At 44.2% G+C, this 20,301-nt stretch overlaps 1 protein-coding gene across 4 annotated transcripts in view; it reads left to right on the plus strand.

Annotated features, from left to right (window-relative positions):
• The first annotated feature begins 512 nt into the window (after positions 1-512).
• The window catches only part of MET (MET proto-oncogene, receptor tyrosine kinase), a 167,676-nt gene continuing 147,887 nt past the window's right edge, over positions 513-20,301 (plus strand). For 2 of the 4 annotated variants that reach the window (XM_075014845.1, XM_075014873.1), the window contains exons 1-2: positions 513-762; positions 4,279-4,345. In XM_075014845.1, the coding sequence (XP_074870946.1) occupies positions 4,331-4,345 (15 nt within the window). In that variant the 5' untranslated portion in view covers positions 513-762; positions 4,279-4,330. Of the gene's footprint in view, positions 763-4,278; positions 4,346-15,805; positions 15,929-16,983; positions 17,086-20,301 lie in introns of those variants that run through there. The other 2 variants (XM_075014865.1, XM_075014855.1) reach the window with 2 other exon arrangements.

The raw sequence follows: 20,301 nt of genomic DNA on the forward strand, positions 1-20,301 counted from the left end.
TGCTGGACGAAGGGTTAACTTTGCTTCAGAGACTAATAGCACAGGGGCAGGAATCGGCTTGTAAGTCCGTTGTTGAAGGTACCACAGACAGCGCGGCACGGTGTGAACGAGGGATCACCACCAGGCCTTGCAGGGGCAGCCCTCGGGGGTGGGGTGGGGGCTCGCAAGGATCCAGGTCAGTGAGTTCAATGGAGCTCCAGCCGCAGAGAGCCGTGGGGCAGTGACATTGGCGGGGTGCGGGGCCGTGATTGCCCCGAGCGGACTCAGCCTCTCAGCGCGGCCGCGTCCCTCCCATCTCAGCCCCACAAGGCCCCGCGGGTACAGCGCCCAGGCCGGACCCCCTCGCAGAGCCCCGCCCCGCCCCGCGGTGGTCTCCGGGCGGCGGGTCCCACGGGACTCCCGCTGCTCACCTGGGAAGGGGCGGGCGCGGCGGGGCAGGGGGCTTCCCACGTGGGCGGCGCGGCGCGGCGCAGCCCGCGGGAGGGGACAGGACGGGACGGGAGGGGCCGCGCCGCGCCGCCAGCCAGCCCCGCGAGGCGGTGAGTCACGGGCAGGTCAGAGCGGCCGGGCGGGGCGGGGGAGCTGCGGCCACCCGCTGGTTACCGCCGGCAGCCGCCACACGAGCCGGGAAGGCGCCGAGGGAAGGGCAGCGCCGGGTGCCGCGGGGCCGCAGCGGCGTCACCTCCAGGGGGCGGCAGCGCGCGCGGGGCCCCAGCGGCGGAGCGGCGCCTTGGCTTCCCGCCCGCTCGGCCCCGGCCCAAGGTACGAGCGCAGCGCAGCGCCTCGGCCATTGCCCAGCCCCGCCGCGTGCGGAAGGGCCCCGAGCCCGGGGCTGTGCACGTGTCAGCGGCCGGGGGTGGCGGGGGGGACTGGAGGGTGCGCGCGGCCCTTCCAGTCCGCTCGGAGCGAGGCCGCTGTGACTCAGCCTGGCGGCGGCTCCAGCACGGCGCCCCTGCAGCCGCCCGCAGCTCGCGTCCGCCCGCGCCGTGCGGGGATCGCTTCCGCCTGCCCGCAGGTGCTCGCGCGTCTTCGCGGCCGCCCGGGCGCCTTCTGCGCCTCTGAGATGTCCCCGCGGCGTGGGAGTGTCCGGCCAGAGCCCCCCGCGCGGAGCCCGGCTGCAACGGCGCGGTGCTGGCTCTAGCAGGCGAGGCAGGTACGGCGGGCAGGGGCGCTGCCAGCGCTTGGGAAGGGGCTGGCAGGAGTTCTGAGCAAGGGAAACCAGCTCCGCTCGCCTCCTCTCGCGTTCCCTGTTCTTTTCCAGCCGTCGCTGCCCCAGCAGCTGCAGACGTGCTGCCCTTGAGATCGGCCCTGGAGAAACCCTTACCAGCCAAACCATTGGCCGGCTAAAGCCAGGGCTGTGCCTTCAGTCTCTGCGGGGGCCGTTTAGGGAGGGGCCTGGGGCAAATAGATTCAAACACACTCTGTCGGGGGGATATGCATATCTCACAGAGCTGGAAGGGACCGTGAGAGGTCATCAAGTCCAGTTCACTGCATCGCAGCAGGACTTATCACCATCCCTGGCTGTTTTGTTTTGTTTTTAAATCTAACCTGCCCTGACCCTTGGAAGGCCCCCTGGAGAATTGAGCTCACAACCCTGGGGTTATAAAGCTAATAGCTGTAGGTGCTGCTGTGAGTGCAGAGGACTGGACTTCATGACTTCTCAAGGTCCCTTCCAGTTCTAGGAGATAATGTATAGGTATGGCTCCTGCATGTGATGCCTGTCATAGTCCAAGTATTTTTTAATCATGACAGTTCTTCTAAACTTTCCTCAGATGATTATATTCTTTTTAATTTTGAAGCTATCCTAGTCAATTACTAGGGTGATTGTTGCAAATGGCATTAGAGAGAAAATGCCACACTTACAAAACACTCTCTCCAAAATTATGAATCAATCAAACTGTATAACAGTGGTTAGGCTTGTGTTTTAGTCTCTAGTCAGCCACCTATTGTACATATGTTGCTCTGAAAATGGATCTTGTGTGCTGCTTTATCAACTATTACACTTTGTTATTGTCTGGGTGGTATGATCGTATAGACCATTAGCTGTACTGTTGGGGCATAAGAGGTGCAGAAATGCAGATGAATCCAAGGCTTTGAGTTATTCCAAAGTTCTGTGACATTTAACTTGAAATTTCAACTTTAGAAGCATGTTTTTTAAATATTTGGCTATTAATAAGTTCTTGTGTAGTCAATCAAATTAAGCGTTTTTTTTTTTTTAAGTATTCATTGTTCCCAATCACCAGATTTGTGTGCTTATAGATCTGGAATATTTAAAATATTTCTTGTGGTCGTATTGTAATTTTTTATTTTGAAGATGATTTTTTTTCCTAAATTAGGAATAATTTACCCTTGGTAATGAAACTTTAGTGGTGTGCCCATATAAACGTTACATTAGATGGTCTATTCTTTATAAATATTTTATGTATGTTCCAGAAACTTGTAAGTCCTTAGGTTAATCCTCCCCATCTAAAATACTGAATAATATTTAAATAATGCAAACACTTTAATAAGTACACAGGTCTTTGGCATTTGTTGCCTTTATAATCTGGAGGATTTATGTTGAGAATCTACAGCATAGGGGTGCTTTCAGTTTTCCCAAGAAATCTTTGCATATTGCGGGAATTTATTTGCTTTTGACATGTCTCTCATCCAAAGTGTCTTTTTGCATTGCTGGTGGACAAAAAATTGGTGGGAATCACTTTTCAGATTCAAAGGGCACAAAATCATACCTAGGCAAGATACAAAATGTCCCACTTTTCTATAGAGCTGTATAAATATTTACAGCTAATATTTACACAGTTATCCAGAAAAGACAAGAGAGCTGCTGTTTTGCAAGAGTCAGACATTGAAAACAAAATAACCAGAGCAAATATCCACTGCATAGTTCATTGCTCCTACTACCTCTCTAAGCTTTCTGTAACTATAGATAATTTGCAATACAGGTCCTTTCATACACAGCTGATAATTTGAAAAAAGCACACCAAACTTCATTGTGTAAAACAATCCCTTTACAATTCACACCCATCTATTTTCAGAAAATTGCAGAAGTCTTGCCTTGCTTGGGGTCTTTCATCTTAGTGCTTTGTTTTCCCCAAAATTTACTCCATTCCATAGCACTTGCTTCTCTTGACATAGGAATGCAAATGTTCTTATTGGAGGATGGCATTCTTTACAGAGGTGTTCTGGGGCCAGTTTCTAGCTGACCAAGGACAATAGGGCAGTGGGAAACAGAGTATTTAAGGTATAAGGGAATTAGAAACCCAAAACTTGGCACAAATTCATTGAGAGGTTCTTGACCAAAGAATTGTTAGCAAATGTGTCCCCCACCAAGTCTACAAGTTCCTGACACCTGCCTCCCTATTGGCTATGAGACTTCTTGGCACTTTGCACATCAGCAGGCAAGTCCCCAGAAAATTATGACGACCTTCTGTTGTGACCTGTACTGTTGGGTGGTTAAATCGTTTATCCTCATCCTTCTGTGATCTGCAGGTGGCTTTTCCACTTCGTCTCAGGAGGGGAAGGTCTCTCTGGCCTGCTGGACCCCAAATCAGGGTAAAGACATTCCAGAGATCACCTCACCCACCTAGTAGGCAGGTAGCTGGAAACACTCCTGAATCCCCAGCACCAGGGGGAACTTGTTACCTGAAAGCTACTTTAGAAATTTGAGATTTCCTAGCTATGGTCCTGGCTCCAGGACAGCGTCCACACAAAGAATATTGGGGTCTCTCTCAGGATGCAGCACCCCTTTGAAATAGGCACATATCATAACCCTACTCACTTAAGAGAGCATGTTTGAGGACAGATGCAGGGTTTTCACATGTTTGTATCATGCCTAGCACAAAAGGATCCTGCCTGGGAAATCTGGGCAATGTAGTTATGCACATAATTATTGATAATACCAATGATAAAATGGGGCAATAAAAGAGCAGTCATCTGGTATCCTCTGAACATCCCATGACCATGATTTGGGGCTCCTTGGGACCAGTGTTTACGGATTCCAGTTCCAACTCTGTTGGCAGGGAGGGGATATTTGCCACCTGAGACTGAACAAACACATCTGGGTTTCTTGTCTGCTAAACAGCTTTCCCATTTTTGGTATTTGTAGTGATCTCAGGCAAGTCACTTAACTTAATTTACACTTGCAGTATGTACTTTTCTCTCCCGCTCCTCCCCACCATTTGCCCCTGCTTCTGTCCTATGTATCTGATTTGTCAGTTTTCATTTAAGATTTTTGATCTGTATCACTGTTATATAATCATCATGTCAATTCACTTTCAGCACCATTTCCAGTACAGCACTATCTCCACATCGGAGGAGGTGGGTCTGCCCCATGAAAGCTCAGCAGGTAATGAATTATTTTGTTAGTCTTTAAAGTGATACGTGACTGCTTTTTTGTTAAGAGCAACGAAGGGTCCTGTGGCACCTTATAGACTAACAGAAAAGTTTTGAGCATGAGCTTTCGTGAGCACAGACTCACTTCTTCAGATGCTGGTCTTGGAAATCTGCAGGGCCAGGTATAAATAAGCCAGAGCAAGGGTGCGGATAACAAGGTTAGCTCAGTCAGCAAGGGTGAGGCTTACTACCAGCAGTTGATCTGGAGGTGTGAACACCAAGGGAGGGGAAGCTGCTTCTGTATTTAGCCAGTCATTTGCAGTCTTTGTTTAAGCCAGAGCTGAGGGCGTCGAATTTGCAGACGAATTGCAGCTCAGAAATTTCTCTTTGGAGTCTGGTCCTGAAATTTCTTTGCTGTAGGATAGCTACTTTTAAGCCTGCTCTTCTTTAAGGCCCTGTCTACACTGCATTTCTTCTGAGTAGCAGACACTAAAGTAGCTATCTTACAGCAAAGAAATTTCAGGACCAGACTCCAAAGAGAAATTTCTGAGCTGCAATTCGTCTGCAAATTTGACGCCCTCAGCTCTGGCTTAAACAAAGACTGCGGATGGCTGGCTAAATACAGAAGCAGCTTCCCCTCTCTTGGTGTTCACACCTCCAGATCAACTGCTGGTAGTAAGCCTCACCCTTGCTGACTGAGCTAACCTTGTTATCCCCACCCTTGCTCTGGCTTATTTATACCTGGCCCTGCAGATTTCCAAGACCAGCATCTGAAGAAGTGAGTCTGTGCTCATGAAAGCTCATGCTCAAAACTTTTCTGTTAGTCTATAAGGTGCCACAGGACCCTTCGTTGCTGTTGCAGATCCAGACTAACACGGCTACCCCTCCGATACTTTTTTGTTAAGACACTGACTAACGTGGCTGCCACTCTGTTACTTCCCTTTACTTTACTTTAGTTCCTGAAACCCACACAATCAGGTTTCCCACACTTGGGCTGCATTTGAAGCAGTGGTACAGAGATGAATGTTTAACAGCCCCTTACCAGCACCTGCACCACCATCTTGTAATCGCTATACTCTATGATTGCTGCCTTTGTAGCCATTGAATGCAGTTCGCAGAACCTAACCATTCTCTTGCCAATTTCCTCACAAACCCCTCTACTCCCACATACACCTATGGAGTGAGCTATTGTGGAGATAAGCTGGTCACAGTGTACGGCATTGATCTGCATGGCCACCCCATCCTGCATTTTGCAGCCAAACCTTCAGGGTTTGGTTTTGTTGGGGTTTCATTTTAATTAATGTATTTATGTTAGCAGTGGTCTTTATCAAATCTGTACCTCATCCACAAGAGCTGACACAATCATGTTAGCAGAAAAAAATTTTAAAGCAGTTTCATCACCCAGAAGAAATGCAGTGTAGACAGGGCCTTAAAGAAAAGAATAATTAAGTGACCTCTTATTCCCTGAATATTGGGTCTGTTTTATGTAGAGCTGTTTGAAACCCCTCAGATTCTCATTACTCTTAGAATCACTAACCTTGTGTTGCTTTCCTTGTTTCAAATACCTTTTAAGAAATCAAATCAATGTTACAATCTAATTTCTAAAGGCATTCATACACGTGGTATGTGTGCTAACTTGTTTCTTTTAGTGCATTAACAAATCTCCCAAATTGCCAAGCTGTTTGCTTTCAGGAATACTATTATGTGATACAGAAAGATAAAACATTTTTCACGTAATTTTAATCTTTTTGTTTTTCAAATTTTAAAAAAGGAGAAGTTATTGGGCCTTACTCATCCAAGATGTTACACCTGTGAATGAAAAGGTGTTATTTTAAGGAAGAGTATTGCTCATGGAGTGAAGGGCCATTTCTTGCTTTGCTTTGTTTTGTTTTTAAACTACACTATGCTGTTTTGCCATTTGATGTGATCAGATAGAGCCCAATGCAAAATCTACACAGTCTGTTATGGTGACTCTAATAGGTTTTGAATCTGGGTATTGTTTGCATAAATATTTGAGTTGAGGTATGGAACTGAACCAAGAGAATTTGGGGCACTCAGTAGTGTGCAATTTTGCAAGAAGATTTCACTAACAATGGTTTTCATAATGTACCCCTATATAATAGTTAAAGAACATTCTCAATAGAGAGCCCTTGAAGCATGTGTTATGGTTGTATGATCCAGCTTTTCCTACTCGTCCTGGGGAAGTCAACATGAAATAGATTTTTTTTTATGAGGAGGCACTCCTGCAATTCATCAAATTCAGATGAAACCACATGTGAAATGAAGAATACTTAAATGCTGTGCCTTCAAAGAGTTTCTGTTCTGCTCAGTTTCTTATACCATGCCCTTCACAGTGGTATTTGATTCTGAGCACCATTTTGTTGTGTATGGCTCAGCTGCAATTTTTTTTCTCGTAAATTATGTCTGCATAATTTTTCTTCCTATATGGTAAGGTACAAATAAGATTTCATATCTTAATCACTCTTCTCTACAATACCTCCTTCATATTAATGACTATGCTACTAAACAGCATCCAACTCCTTTTGACATGTCCTGGCATATTTTCTGCTAAGGATCCATGATCTAGCTTGATAAATTTAAAAATAAGGCATATACTTAAATATATGACATTTAATTGAAATTCATTTTTATCATAAATCTACATCATTTCCAAATATTGAGAACAGTAAAGGATTGCAGATACAATTTGATTAAATCTGCAGTTGTTACCATTTGCCTTCTGAAAATTGATTTTTCCCTCCTCCCCCCCCTCAAGCTTGACATACTTACTGATTAAAAACCATGCATACACTAAGACAGGTTACATTTATTTGTATTTGTATGCCATCCATGCAAGTTGTAACAGGTTTTGAAACGTTCTGTAAACCTGGTGTACCTATAACCTACTGGAAAGGGTGAACTTGCTTAGCAATAGCCATTTTTTTAAGCTTTGATGATACATGTTTAAATACTATTGTTTAAAGAAAACCAACATATTGTCGAAAAATTTCCTGTTCCTGTGTGTGTGTGCTGGAACTAAACCTTCCCTTTTGTCTCAGCTAAACTTTTCTTCATAATCCAAAATAGTAGTTATAATTTATCTTACGAGTTTGCTTTTTGCACAGGATATGGTATAAAATACTGGCAATTGTCATTTGGAGTGGATGACAAAACATAGAAGCCAAATTTTGCCCTTGTTAAACTCCTGCAATTTGACTGATTCATTGAGGATGTGCAGGTGTAAATCACTACAGATAGTTGACTCTCTCTTACTGCTATACTTGCAAATTGTTTCTCATTTTTCTGGCATGTAGCTTTTTGGCTGAAGACAAATATGACCAATCCATAGTCTGTTGTTCCAAATGTTTCGCTGGAGCTATGGTTGCCAAATTTGTAACTGTTCAATTAAAAAAAACAACTAAACATAAATTTGGCTGTGCCTAGAAAGTCATTGGAAAAAAATGCACTTCTTTATATATAGTATACATATTTTTATTTATTAAATATATTCTATGGGTATATGGTGTCCTTCAAGGAATGTTCATTTGAAACAAGTATCTGAGAGTGAGAGGACCCAACCTGATGGGTTCTGTGCTCATTGTGCACCATGACTGTTTATAAAACCATGGTCACGTTGTCTAAGGTGTGGGCTTTCTAAGCTAGACTGCACAGCTGGAACCAGAGTAGGGCTTGGGAATAGGGCTAGGTATCTCTCGCTGCCATAATAGCAGGAGTGGGTAAAATGTATTTGATTGTGGACAAAAGAAATCCCCAGACTGTGGTGTTTTTGGGGAAAACATTAAAGCTGCATCTACATGGCCCCTTCCTTTTGGAAGGAGCATGCAAATGTGGTCAATCAAAAATGCAAATAAGATGCAGACTGACAAATCTCGGGCCTCATTTGCATACCCCCATGCAATTGCATTTAAGGAAGTGCTGTTTTGGGGGAAAAATCAGCTTGTAGACAGGATTACTTTGAAAACAAACCCTGTGTTGAAAAGATCCCTTCTTCCTGAAACAAAATAGGAAGAAGGGATCTTTTGGAAACAGGGTTTGTTTTCGAAGGAACCCCGTCTACACAGCTGTTTTTTCCCCGAAAACAGCAATTCCAGAATAGCTAGAGGCCCTCATTGTGCAAATGAGGTGTGTGATATACAAATTAGCACCTCGTTTGCATTTCTGATCAGCCGTATTTATATACCACTTCCAAAAGGGGGGAGTTACATAGATCCAGCTCTTATGTCTTGTCAGTTTATCATAAATAGAATTTTAGCAATGTAAAACAAGACTTTGTTTTGATTCTTAAATTTAAGAAGTGATAGAAGAAGATTTGATATCTGTTATAACAAGAGGCAAGGTACTTGTATATGGTTTAAGGAAGTGTGTTTCATACTCTTAGGCTGTGGTCACACTTGGCCAAAACTTTGAAATGGCCATGCTAATGGCCAAATTGAAGAATACTAATGAGGTGCTGAATTAGCTGTGACCACTCAAGAGTGCAATCTTGGAGTCATTTTGGACAGTTCTCTGAAAAATGGCCACTCAACGTGCAGCAGCAGTCAAAAAGTGAATAGAACGTTAGGAATTATTAAGAAACAGTAGATAATAAGACAACAAATATAATATTGCCCCGTATGAATCTCTGGATACAGTAGGAATCACACCAGAGAGAATTCTTGGCTAGCTCTTCCAGCTAACTCTTATTTGCAAAAGTTCTCTCTACGTATTTTTTCTCAGGGATATTCTCCCAGTTCAGGCTGAGTCTCTGACTTTCTGTTTCTTCTCTTGGTCTGCTGCTGTGGTGGATTTTTTTGCTGCACCCTCTCTTGTTCACCTATATCCTATCCTAGCAACCTCCCCTGTGCTTTATGAAAATTGGCTTATGAATATGCATAACTCAGACACTTTAGACTATGTACCTTATGTAACATATCAATTTTAATATCACAATCTGCAGAATGTCCGTATCCTGTTTTTGTGCATGCATCATGCTTGTATGTGACATTAGAAATGTAAGTGTGGGTCTATTTAGCACATTTATAATTGTAATGTGGGTCATTACTGATGTCCCAGAACCTGAATGGCTTGGTGATCTAGTAAATTACCTGCGATTAGCCTTGTTTGTCCTGTAAGCCCAAACTGTGGTTGGTCCTAGAAAGGCCATGTCTACACTAGCCAAAAACTTCGAAATGGCATGGACCTGCACTTGGAAGGGCTCCCTGGACTATGGAGGATCCCACTGTCAGAAGGGGAAGGGTCTGTCCATCCAAAACTGAAACCTGGAGGCGCAGAAAGAGGCCAGGTCAGACTGCCTGGTACAGACTGCATGCTGGAAAAGCACCTGTGGAATTGGATGAGCACTAGGACCTTGCAGCATCCAGCAGGCAACCTTCCACTAGTCCAAAGAACAAACAGGGGCTGGGGACTGGTCAGCTTCAGCCTGAGGGGCTGCATCAGGCAAAAAAAACGTTAAGGAAGGGGCCTCCTCCTACAGGCACCCTTCCACCCACCCCTAGCATGATTCTGAGGCATGGAGCTCTCAAAGGAGTGGAGCCTTGGGCAGTTGCTGCCCTGTGTGGTCACAGTAGGAACCAGGCACAGTCTGGCCTATAAATTGTAACTTCTGTGGCATAGGAATCATGGGTGAAATCTGACCTAATTGACTTCAGTGTGAGTCTTGCCATTGACTTTAATGGACTCTGGATTTTACCCCAATGCTTAGCATGTACAGCATGCAGTCTGCAACGTAAATAGCAGAGCTGAGTGACTATTTTCTTTTGAAATATTTCCCTGAGCAACAAATGTTTGGGGGTCAAAATGGAAGCTGCCATGGGAATTGGTGGTTTTCTCAAAAAACTTATAGAAGCAAAACAATTTTTTCACAGCTCTCATAAACAGTCAGTAGTAACAATTATGTCTTACAGTTAGGTTGACCATACCTCCTGAATCAGACCAGGTAAGCCCAAAATGCAGGAATGCTTGGAGATGAATTGGGTTTAAAACTTCAATACAGTAGCTCCCTGTCTTACGCAGAGGTTATGTTCTTGCGCAACCCTGCGTAAGTCAAATTTCGCATGACTTGAGAGAGCCAGGATACTGACCAGCGCAGCAGCCTTGGTCAGTTTCCCAGCTCCCCTGAGTGGCCGGGAACTGGCACCTGGCTCCCAGCAGCCTGCGTCTCACAGAAGCTGGGAAACTGACCAGGGCTGCTATGCAGTGGTCTGTTTCCCAGCTCCCCTGAGTGTCAGGCAGCCCAGAGCCAGCTGCCAGTTCCATGCCACTCAGAGTTGCGTTAACCTGAGATTGGCATATCTCGAGGTTCTAATGTACTGGCCCTTTACTTTTATGGTAAAACCATTGAAAAACCTAAATATAAATCTCCTCCTCTAGATACGAAGTTTGTGGCTTTACCTATTTGTGGATTTTGCAGTAGGTGTAGTAAAATCCTGTATTTGTAGAGGAATAAATTTTTGCACCGAAACTGGTGTAAATTTGGAGAAACTCCATGGACTTCAGTTTATTCCAGATTTATGTTGGTGTAGATGGGGTAAATTCCACTCTCATTTCCTTCACGACTTGATGTTTATCTGGAGCAGAACTAGAACGTCTGTTCAGAAAAACATGCTTACCATATATATTTATAGATAACCTGTATCTCATAACTCTCAAAAATCAGTTTCTATAAATTGGTGTAGAGAAACTATGACAAAAAACTAGAAGGAGAGTTTACTTAAAAGACAATGGAAGGTAGCAGTACTTGAAAATATGTGATAAATTGATTGATTACCTCTCCTGACTGTTATGGAAAATGATAAATTAATTACTGGACCTAGTGTTCAGGTTTCCTGGCAACTTCTAAATTGATTTTAATTTTAAATACTACGTAATACTATGATGTAAATCTCTGTTCAAAGTCTTTAGGTTCTTAGCATTTTTTCCTGAAAACCAGAGCTCTGTTTTTTGTTGGAGAAAATGTTATTCATAGTTAATGCTTTCTGGTTGGTGGCACCACAGGTACCGTTCTTCCACAAGTCCCAAAATCTGTGAGGTAAAAACAACACAATCAAACACAAATATTGTTTCTGTACATTGCGTGCTTACAAAATTGGCCCATGATCTTTTAATGAGCCTTTCACTGGCATCTTTGGAATACCCAAGTGTTTGACTATTTAAAGGTCATTGCAGCTTTTGAAATCCAATCAACATCCTACAGGCAGAGACTATAAGGGCAGGTTTTGGTTTTGGCCTGTGCTCATCTCACACTAGGAAATACCTATGTACATATAAAGGCTCAATTTGGTCCAGAGTAACTGAATGTTTGTAATAGTTATCTTAATTATTGGTTAACTTTTCTGTTGAAGGTGAACTTGCCTCTATGTTCTGCCACTACCTTTGGGCAAATGGGCAAGGACAAAGTATTGCATTAGAATACATTTGTCCTTGTTTATGAATGTACTACTCCAATGTACTAAATCCTCATGGTCAGCTTATTGGTATACATGCTACATCTGCCCAACTTAGGACCCCATCTACACTCTAAACTCAAGTAAACCCCCACCAACTTTAGTGGGAGTGCTGCACGTGTACCAAGAGCAAACTAGAGCCTTCATGTACATTTTGACCCCATTTTTTGTAATCCCAGTGTTTATAGGCTGCCAGGCATCCTGTTTTCAACCGTGATGACCGGTCATAGAGGGACCACAATGGCTCTGATCAGCACTACTGACAAGGCCGTTAAAATTTTGGTTGGCAGTGCAGCGGAACTGGGAGGCTCCCATTCCTACCTGGCTCCCAGAAGTAGTGACGTGTCCCTCTGGTTAGAGGGGGAACGGGGCTCCAGGCACTGCCTCTGCCCCAACTACTAGCTTCGCAGCTCCCGTTGGCTGGGAACCATAGCCATTTGGAACTGTGGGAGTCAATGCACACAGAGACCACATGGCGGAGGCTCTTAGAAGACAGAGGGACATGCTGGCTGTTTTATGGGAGCCATTTTAGATAAGTGTCATATGGTACCTCCATCCTAAACCTCCTCTCATGCCCCATCCTTGAGCCCCCTCCCATACTCTGAATCCTTCAGTCCCAGCCCAGAGCCCTCTCCTGCACCCAAACCCCTCATCCCCAGGCCCATACCAGAACCTGAACCCCCAGGAGTGTCTTCAATCCCTGCTCTACCCCACACCTGCCTCCCAAACACAAAAAGCCTTGGTCCCACTTTCTCGGCCGGAGCCCCTCTTGCACACCAGATCACTCATCCCCATCCCAGAGACTACACCTTCAGCCAGAGCTCTCATCCTCTGCCATGCTCCACCCCCCCGCCCATTGTGGTGAAAATGAGTGACTGAGCAAGCGTGAAGGAGAGCATGAGACAGAGGGAGCGGGGATGCAGGCAGGGGGTGGGGGAGGGGACCCTTACGGAAGAGGTGGGGCATGGGGCAGGACAAAGATGTTTGGGTTTTGGCAATTGCAAACTTGGCAACCCTAAGTACTTACTGTTTGCCAAGTAGTTTAAAATCTAAATACAGAATTTCAATTTAACTATTTTGCCTGATATTTCTTGCATTTTATCTACAAATAAAATGGGCAGGGAAGTGTAGCACAGTAACATGTTTGGAGCTATTTTGTATTTTCCACTTTTGTGAGCAGAGGCTTTAAGGACCAAGCAACTCCTTGCCTTTCAGTTCTTTGATCAGTCCCTCTGAGACACTTGGGTCCAAATCTGCTTTGTACACATCAGTTCAATGTCTTGTCCATCGCTGCATGAACTTCTCCTTGTTCATGAGCACCTCGTCGTTCTCCTGTTTGATCACCATCTGTTTCAGCTGCCACTTCCTATTAATATTCCTAATCATTTTATTTACCTCCGTGGTCTTACACTCACCGTAATACCTCTCCGTATCTTCACACTGCTCCTCTAACCATTTTGTCTTATCTTTTCTGGCTGCTTTCCTTACCTCGTTGCATTTCATTCTATATTGTTGTTCTGCCCTCTCGGAAACATCCCTTCTGATCTTCAACGCTGTCTTCTCTTGGAGCAACTTCAGTGTTTTCTGAATAATCCACTTCTTATTGATCTTCTCTTCTGGAACCCATCTGCTCAACTGCCTCTTCTGTCGCCTTGGTTGTCCCTTCGACTCTTATCTAGGTCTTTCTCTGTGCCCACGTTTCTAATCTGGTCTTCAAGTGCTGCTCTGTATGCATTCCTATTTCTTCCTTGCCATGTCTCTTATTTTCTTAAACTGTCTTATACTTTCTCTTGAGTTTCATCTTGATGTTTGTGACCACTAGACTGTAGTTCGAGTCTATATCCACTCCTTGGAAAGTTCGGCATTGCTGTACTGATGTTACCCATCTTCTTCTTATCAAGATCATATCTATCATGTTCTTGGACTTGCCGTCATTCAATTGCCAAGTGTCTCAGAGTGACTGATTAAAGAACTAAAAGAGATATATCTGCTGAACGTCAAGAGTGAGACTGGTATTTTAAAGGAGGAAGTAGAAAGAGCAGGGAAACAATTAAAGAGCAACAAGAACCATAGAAACAAGATAACGGGAGAGATGATCAAATACGGCAGAGAAAGTATGATTCAGGAAATACACCGACGAAGTAGTATAGCATGGAAAGAAGGGAAGGCACCTAAGGAACAGACAAGATCCATGCTAGTGACAATACACAAGAAAGGAAGTGCACTGAAGTGGAAGAACTACAGAACGATTGCCCTAACAAGTCATCTAGGCAAGGTGCTGATGATGATATTGACGGAGAGAGTGAGATTGCAGAAGAACATCTAGCAGATGAGCAAGTGGGATTCAGGAAATACAGAAGTACCATACAGCAGATATTGACACTTAGGTTGATAGCGGAGAAAAGTTGATGAAACAATTGTAGATGTCCTTGTTCTTTCATCGATTTTTTTTTTTTTTTTTTTTTTTTTTTTTTCCCCCAGAAGGCATTTGATAGTATAGATCAGAAAGAGACTTAGGTGGTGTTGGAGTCATATGGAGTGGATAGCAGACTGATACAGCTGTTGAAGGATATCAACGACAATGCAGAGGCAATAGTGAGAACATGCAGAGAATTGGAAACTGGTTTAGAACGAGTAGAGGTACGAGACAAGGAGATCCAATATCGCCAATTATCTTCATTTTGCACTAGAGAGAGCAATGGACAAGATCAAGGGAGAGGTAGAAGGGATATCTGTGTATGGGATGCGAATCAACAACTTGAAGTTCATGGATGATACAGTTATCATTGAAGAAGATGACGAGAAGCTAGTGAGAATGGTGCTAAACAAGGAAGGGAAGAGGAACAGACTGATTATGAACATCAGTAAAACAAAACCAATGGTGTTTAGAGATAGGAAGTAAGATCAGTGTAGACAAGGTCCAACTGTAGAACCCAGAGAAGTTTACATATCTGGATAGCAATATAATGTATGATCTAGACTGTAAGAAAGGAAAAGCAAGTTTGAAGGTGATAGATAAGATCTGGAAAAGCAAAGCAGTTAGCTTAGGAACAAAGGTGAGCCTCTTGAAAACGTGTGTATTGAGCAGCATGTTGTACGAATGTGAGACATCTGTGATGATGAAAGATTCAAAGAGAAGGATGTTGGTGTTCAAAGTTGTTATTGAAAGATCCTAAGAATAGGATGGATGCAGAAGGTCACCAATGAGGAATTATATAGGAATATATAGCTGAAAGAGAACCTACTGCAGAAGGTTATATAAGGGAAGTTACAGCTATTCAGGCATATTTGCAGAATGAACGGTGAACAAAAAATCAAGACCCTGGTATTCAGCATAATGGAGAGCTCGAATCGGTGAGGCAGACCCCGCAGAGAATAGGTAGATGATACGGAGCTAGTCTATAGAAACTAAGCCACTCCACACTGGACAGGGAAAGAGGGAAGGAAGTAGGGAGGGAGGCCTCGAATACCAACAGGCTCTAAGACCCTGATTGCTGTTGCTGATGATAATGAACTCCTTGCCTAGTGAGGCCCAGCTTTGCTCTTCCCTTCTCCTGACCCCGACAAAAAATCCTTCTGAGGTCTTCAACTAGGCCTCCCTAATGGAAAAATTGTGTAAGACTGAATATTTAATTAGAACCTTTCCATAGGATTTTTGGGTCTTCCTTTTGGAATATACTACTATTTTATATTTTTGCTATAAAATTCTATAGATTATCACCTCCCATATACTATGGCTAAAAGTTTCTATTTATTTCCATGGAACCTTACGGGTTTCATGTTTCTCAAATGCTGTAGGATTATTCCCTAACAATCAGGTTCTTGTACTTGTGCAAATGGCAAACTATGAGAAGAGAGGGAAGATCATGGAAACAGAATGGTCCCTAATCCCCAATCAAGCCCATGGCACTATTATGTGTAAATTAATGCAGCCCCTGCTGGCAGTAACTTACTGGGTTTTGCTTTCCATTTTGTAGAACCTTAAGTGGAAGGAGGTTCTGTAAGAGGCAGGAGAGGGAATCTGGAAACATAAGAAGAGCCACACTTGGTAAAACCAAAGGTCCATCTAGCCCAGTATATTGTCTTCCAACAGAGGCCAATGCCTGGTGCCCCAGAGGGACTGAACAGAGCAGGTAATCACAAAAGCGATCCCTCTCCTGATGTTCATTTTTAACTTCTGACAGACAGTGGCCAGGGCACCATTCTTAAGTATCCTGGCTAATATCACCGATGGACCTGACCTCCATGAATTTATTTAGTTGGTGGTGGTGGGTGTTTTGTTTTTTTTTTTAACCCTGCGAAAGTCTTGGTCTTCTCAGTCTCCTCTGGCAAGGGAGTTCCACAGGAGTTCATGCTCTGTGTGGAAAAGGAGGAAAGGGAAAGGAGGAGGTCGGCATGGAGGTGTTTAACTCTCACACTGATCTCCATGGATCACATATATATCCAAATTCTTCGCAGGTTCTGCTGCTTTGTGGGGCTGAGCTCCCTCTTTTTTCTGCAGAGTGCCGAAGTGATAAAATAGTGCTGGGTCATTATTTATCAGAAGGATGACTAACTCCTTCTGAATCTTTGTACCGTGAGCTTTTTCTGAACATGTTTGCTTAATCACATGATTCTGGTTTCATAAACCTTAAGCTGCTGTGATAAAATCTGCTTGTGAGTAGTTCCGTGTCATATTTGTTGCTTCCAGGGAAAGTAACTTTTTTAAATTAATTGAGGGTTTGTTTGTTTTTTTTTTTTTTTGTTTAACACTTTTAAAAAAATATTTTTCTGAAAGTAACACTGCACTGCTTCCAAACTGAATGTAATTTGTGCAAACTGCCTTCAGATAAGCACACACAACTTCTTTTGGCTTCGGTGGGAGTTCTTCCTGCTTATTTGAGAGCAATGTTTGACTTGAAGTTCCTTCTGGCTACAACAGGTGCTAATACAGAGCTGGGCAAAATATAGCTTCAGGTAGTTCCCTGCCTGCCCCACCCCAGCACTCCACTCAGAGCAGCTGCCTGCGGAGCCCTGTTTGTCTGTGAACAGCTGTGAGCTGAAAGGCTGAGGAGAGAGGCTTAGGATGCTGCCCGCCCCGCCTCAGCAAAAACTTGCAGCTCCCTTTGGCTAGTTTCTGGGCGGATGTGTGGGGGCTGAAGAACAGGCAGCGCTCAGAGTACCTCTCTCTCCTCTCTTGGACTTACAGCTGCTCATATATACACATGGCCCCAAAGTGGCTGCTCTGAGCTGTCTATCAGCGCATGGAAAACAGGGAACCTGTTGGGCTACTGTCCTGGATATTACTCAGGTAAGCATCTCCTGGCCAGAGCCTCCATCCCCACCAGCCCCCCTGCCCCCTCCCATTTTCTGCCGCATACCCCACATAACCCAAACCCTCTGTCCCCACTTCTGTACCCATACCCCTGCCCCAGACCCTGAACCTCAATCCCCTGTGGCAGGTCACAACCCCCTTCTGCCCTTGTCCCAGCCCAAACCCTTGCACCCACTCCTGCAGCCCAGTCCCTGCCTCAGGTTGCAACTCCCCTGACCCAAACTCCCAGATCCCACACCCCCTCCTGCAACCCAGTCCCTAACCCCAAGCTCCTTCCTGCACTCAACCTCCATCCCAGACCCCGCACCTCCTCTACTAATATCACAGAAGAGTGCAACCCTTTACTACTTACTGAATTCTTAGAGTGGCACCTCCCGCCCCCCATCAAAAATTATTGCCCAACGCTGAGCTAATACAAGTGAAATTTTTCTACAATGCAAACTTTCTTTCAGGTAGTTAACACTGAACAGTAAGAGTGCTCTGAAAAATAAGAGACTTGGTTCCCTTCTAAATTATTTGTGGATCTTTAGCATTTTTCAAATTCAATTCTGAATATCAGTTATTGACTGAAAAATACATGCATGTTATTAATGAGTCTAAAAGCCAATCAGTCAAATTCTGACCAGACAATGTAATTATGGGAAATTCAAATATATTTGAAAAGATAATGACCAGGTCCATTAATTAATGTTACTAGGAAGTGCTATATGTTTTTCATTCCTTCTGTAGAGAATAATTAATTTATTCATTAAGCAATGTGTAAGACTTCTAAAGATTTATTCTTCTATGCACTGTCATTCTTTTGACTGTGTTCTGCACATTGCAATGCTTGTCATATATCAAGTCTTGCTCCTTTCAAATGATGAAATATTGAGATTTTGTTACCTTAAAAGTTCTTCTGCCTTTTAGGATGTTTAAAGACCCAGTTCTTCAGTCTTTGCTCAGCTAAACTCTTGGAAAAAGTGGCACGTCTACTATATATTTTAGTCTACACCATTGGGGAAGGCTAAGGCAACATCAGCTACGTTAATTATGTAGGTGGAATCAACTTACCTTAATATGAGCTTCCATGCTGTCTCCACTGCAGAAGGTCCACAGGAGCAAACATCTCAGCATGCTCAGGAAAGCACTGATGAGGGCTCTCTGTGAGTTCGATTTAGTGCAGGTGTGTTCAGCCCGCGGGCCACATGCGGCCCTGGACAGCTAGTAATGTGGCCCCACAAGATCGTAAACTTTTAACATTATCATGTGATTTATATACATTAACTATATTATATATTTTATATGCGGCCCAAGACAATTCCTCTTCACTCAATGCGGCCCAGGCAAGCCAAAAGGTTGGACACCCATGATTTAGTGCATTCCTACCAGACACACTAAATCAAACTCTGAAAGATCAACTGCAGCAGCACTGATCTGCTTCCTAGTTAAGAACAAACAGGGCACAACAAGAACTCCTCCTAAATGGTAAGAGCTAGGACTACCACATTTGGTGTACAGCTTTCTCTTCTCATAACTTAAAGCAAGGTAAGGTTTTGGGTGTGCTGGGGGGGGAGGAGCTAAAGGTGCCCAAGCCCCGCAGATTCATTGCTTGCTGCTTCCCTTCCTCGCTGTTAGGGAGCGAGGGAAAAGCACAGTTTGTTGCATTCCTCACTCTGGCTGGGGAGGACAGGGGACAGGTGAGCTCTGCACTTTGCTCAATGTCCCTCACAGGAACAGGAGGAGAAACAACAAGTGGTTGGGGCTGAGGAGGGGCTCAGAGTGGGGGACTCAGGGCAGAGGATGAGGGTGTGTGTGGAGGGGAACAGGAATGATGAAGGCAGGGGCTGGGCGGGCTCATGACAGAAGGTTGAGGGGTGCAGAAGTCAGGGCTGGGGTGCGAGAAGGAACTCAGGGTAGGGAGTTGGTGTGGGGAGGTCTTCAAGAGTCAGAGTTGGGAGGTGAGGAGAAGCTCAGGGCAGGGAGTGTGGGGGATGCAGGTTTCGAAAAATACAATCATTTAAATAAATGCATGTACATCTTCGTTTTAGTTTAACCCCCTCCCCCATTATTGATTTCGGGATTTGAGCAATACTGAGTACATTTGCTAGTTCAGAATACAGGGATGCCACTTGCCCGAGACAGCATGCTTTTTACTCACTTTCAACCCAGTCTTCTCTACGCCCATGCACAGTAACTTAGACCTGTCTCACCCCCGACATCTTTATCCTCTGCAATTTAAAGCTGCAATTCTGAGCCCTCATTCTGCAGAGTAATTCTGAGTCACACACGTAACTTGGGGAAAATATCTGATACACATGAGTGCAGGCAAGAAACTTCAGCTTGGCTTCCTTGCCCCGGTTATCTTACCTGAGTCAGGGACCCAAAAGTTGGTACTCTTGTTGCCTGACGGGCTGCGCTGATCATTGATGCTAGGGGGCTGCTATGAAAGCATTGAATTCAGTGGTGGTATTTATTTAAGTAAACATTTCAGGATCAGTCCGAAGTGATGTGCACATACCAAATAAGCCACTGACAGTTTCACCCTGTCAGTTCATTTTGCTTTCAAGTTAGCGGGTCTAGTTAAAAACTAAAGGCTGGTCTACCCTGAAAACTTCAATCAGGATAACTATGTTACCCAGGAGTGTGAAGATCCACGCCCATCAAAAAAGTGGTTGTGCTGACCAAATCTCCGTACAGGCAGTGCCATAATTCTTCTATCACCCTAGCTACAACTTCTCAGGGAGATGGGTTAACTACAGAGATGATAGAACCCATCTCATCACTGTAATGAGTCACTGAATCAATACAAGCATGCAGCTATAACACAGTGGCTGTGTTGCTGTAGCTTTTTAAGTGTGGATATAGGGGAGCTTTGTCTCTAACTTGTCTTGCCCTCCTCAGGTGAAAACTACAAATTGCCTGGACTTCATTAGGATTTTGCCGGTTAAACCTCCCACCCCCACAGTGAAGGTGCAGGCTTATTTTATGCTACTTTAGATTGTGGAGTACAGTCAGCCCTTATACAACTCACTCCGATAAAAGTTGTTTCATACTTACACCATTGAAACTTTGAGGAATACGACATTAAATTTCCTCGCACTTTAGTTACATCGATTAGAAAATGAAAAATTAGTATGCCCTCCCAGCATCCTCTGCACCTGTCCTCTGTCCCATACTGCACATAGGATAAAAATGGTTTTAAAATGTATT

This window comes from Carettochelys insculpta, chromosome 1, assembly GCF_033958435.1.
Source record: "Carettochelys insculpta isolate YL-2023 chromosome 1, ASM3395843v1, whole genome shotgun sequence".
Taxonomy (NCBI): domain Eukaryota; kingdom Metazoa; phylum Chordata; order Testudines; family Carettochelyidae; genus Carettochelys; species Carettochelys insculpta.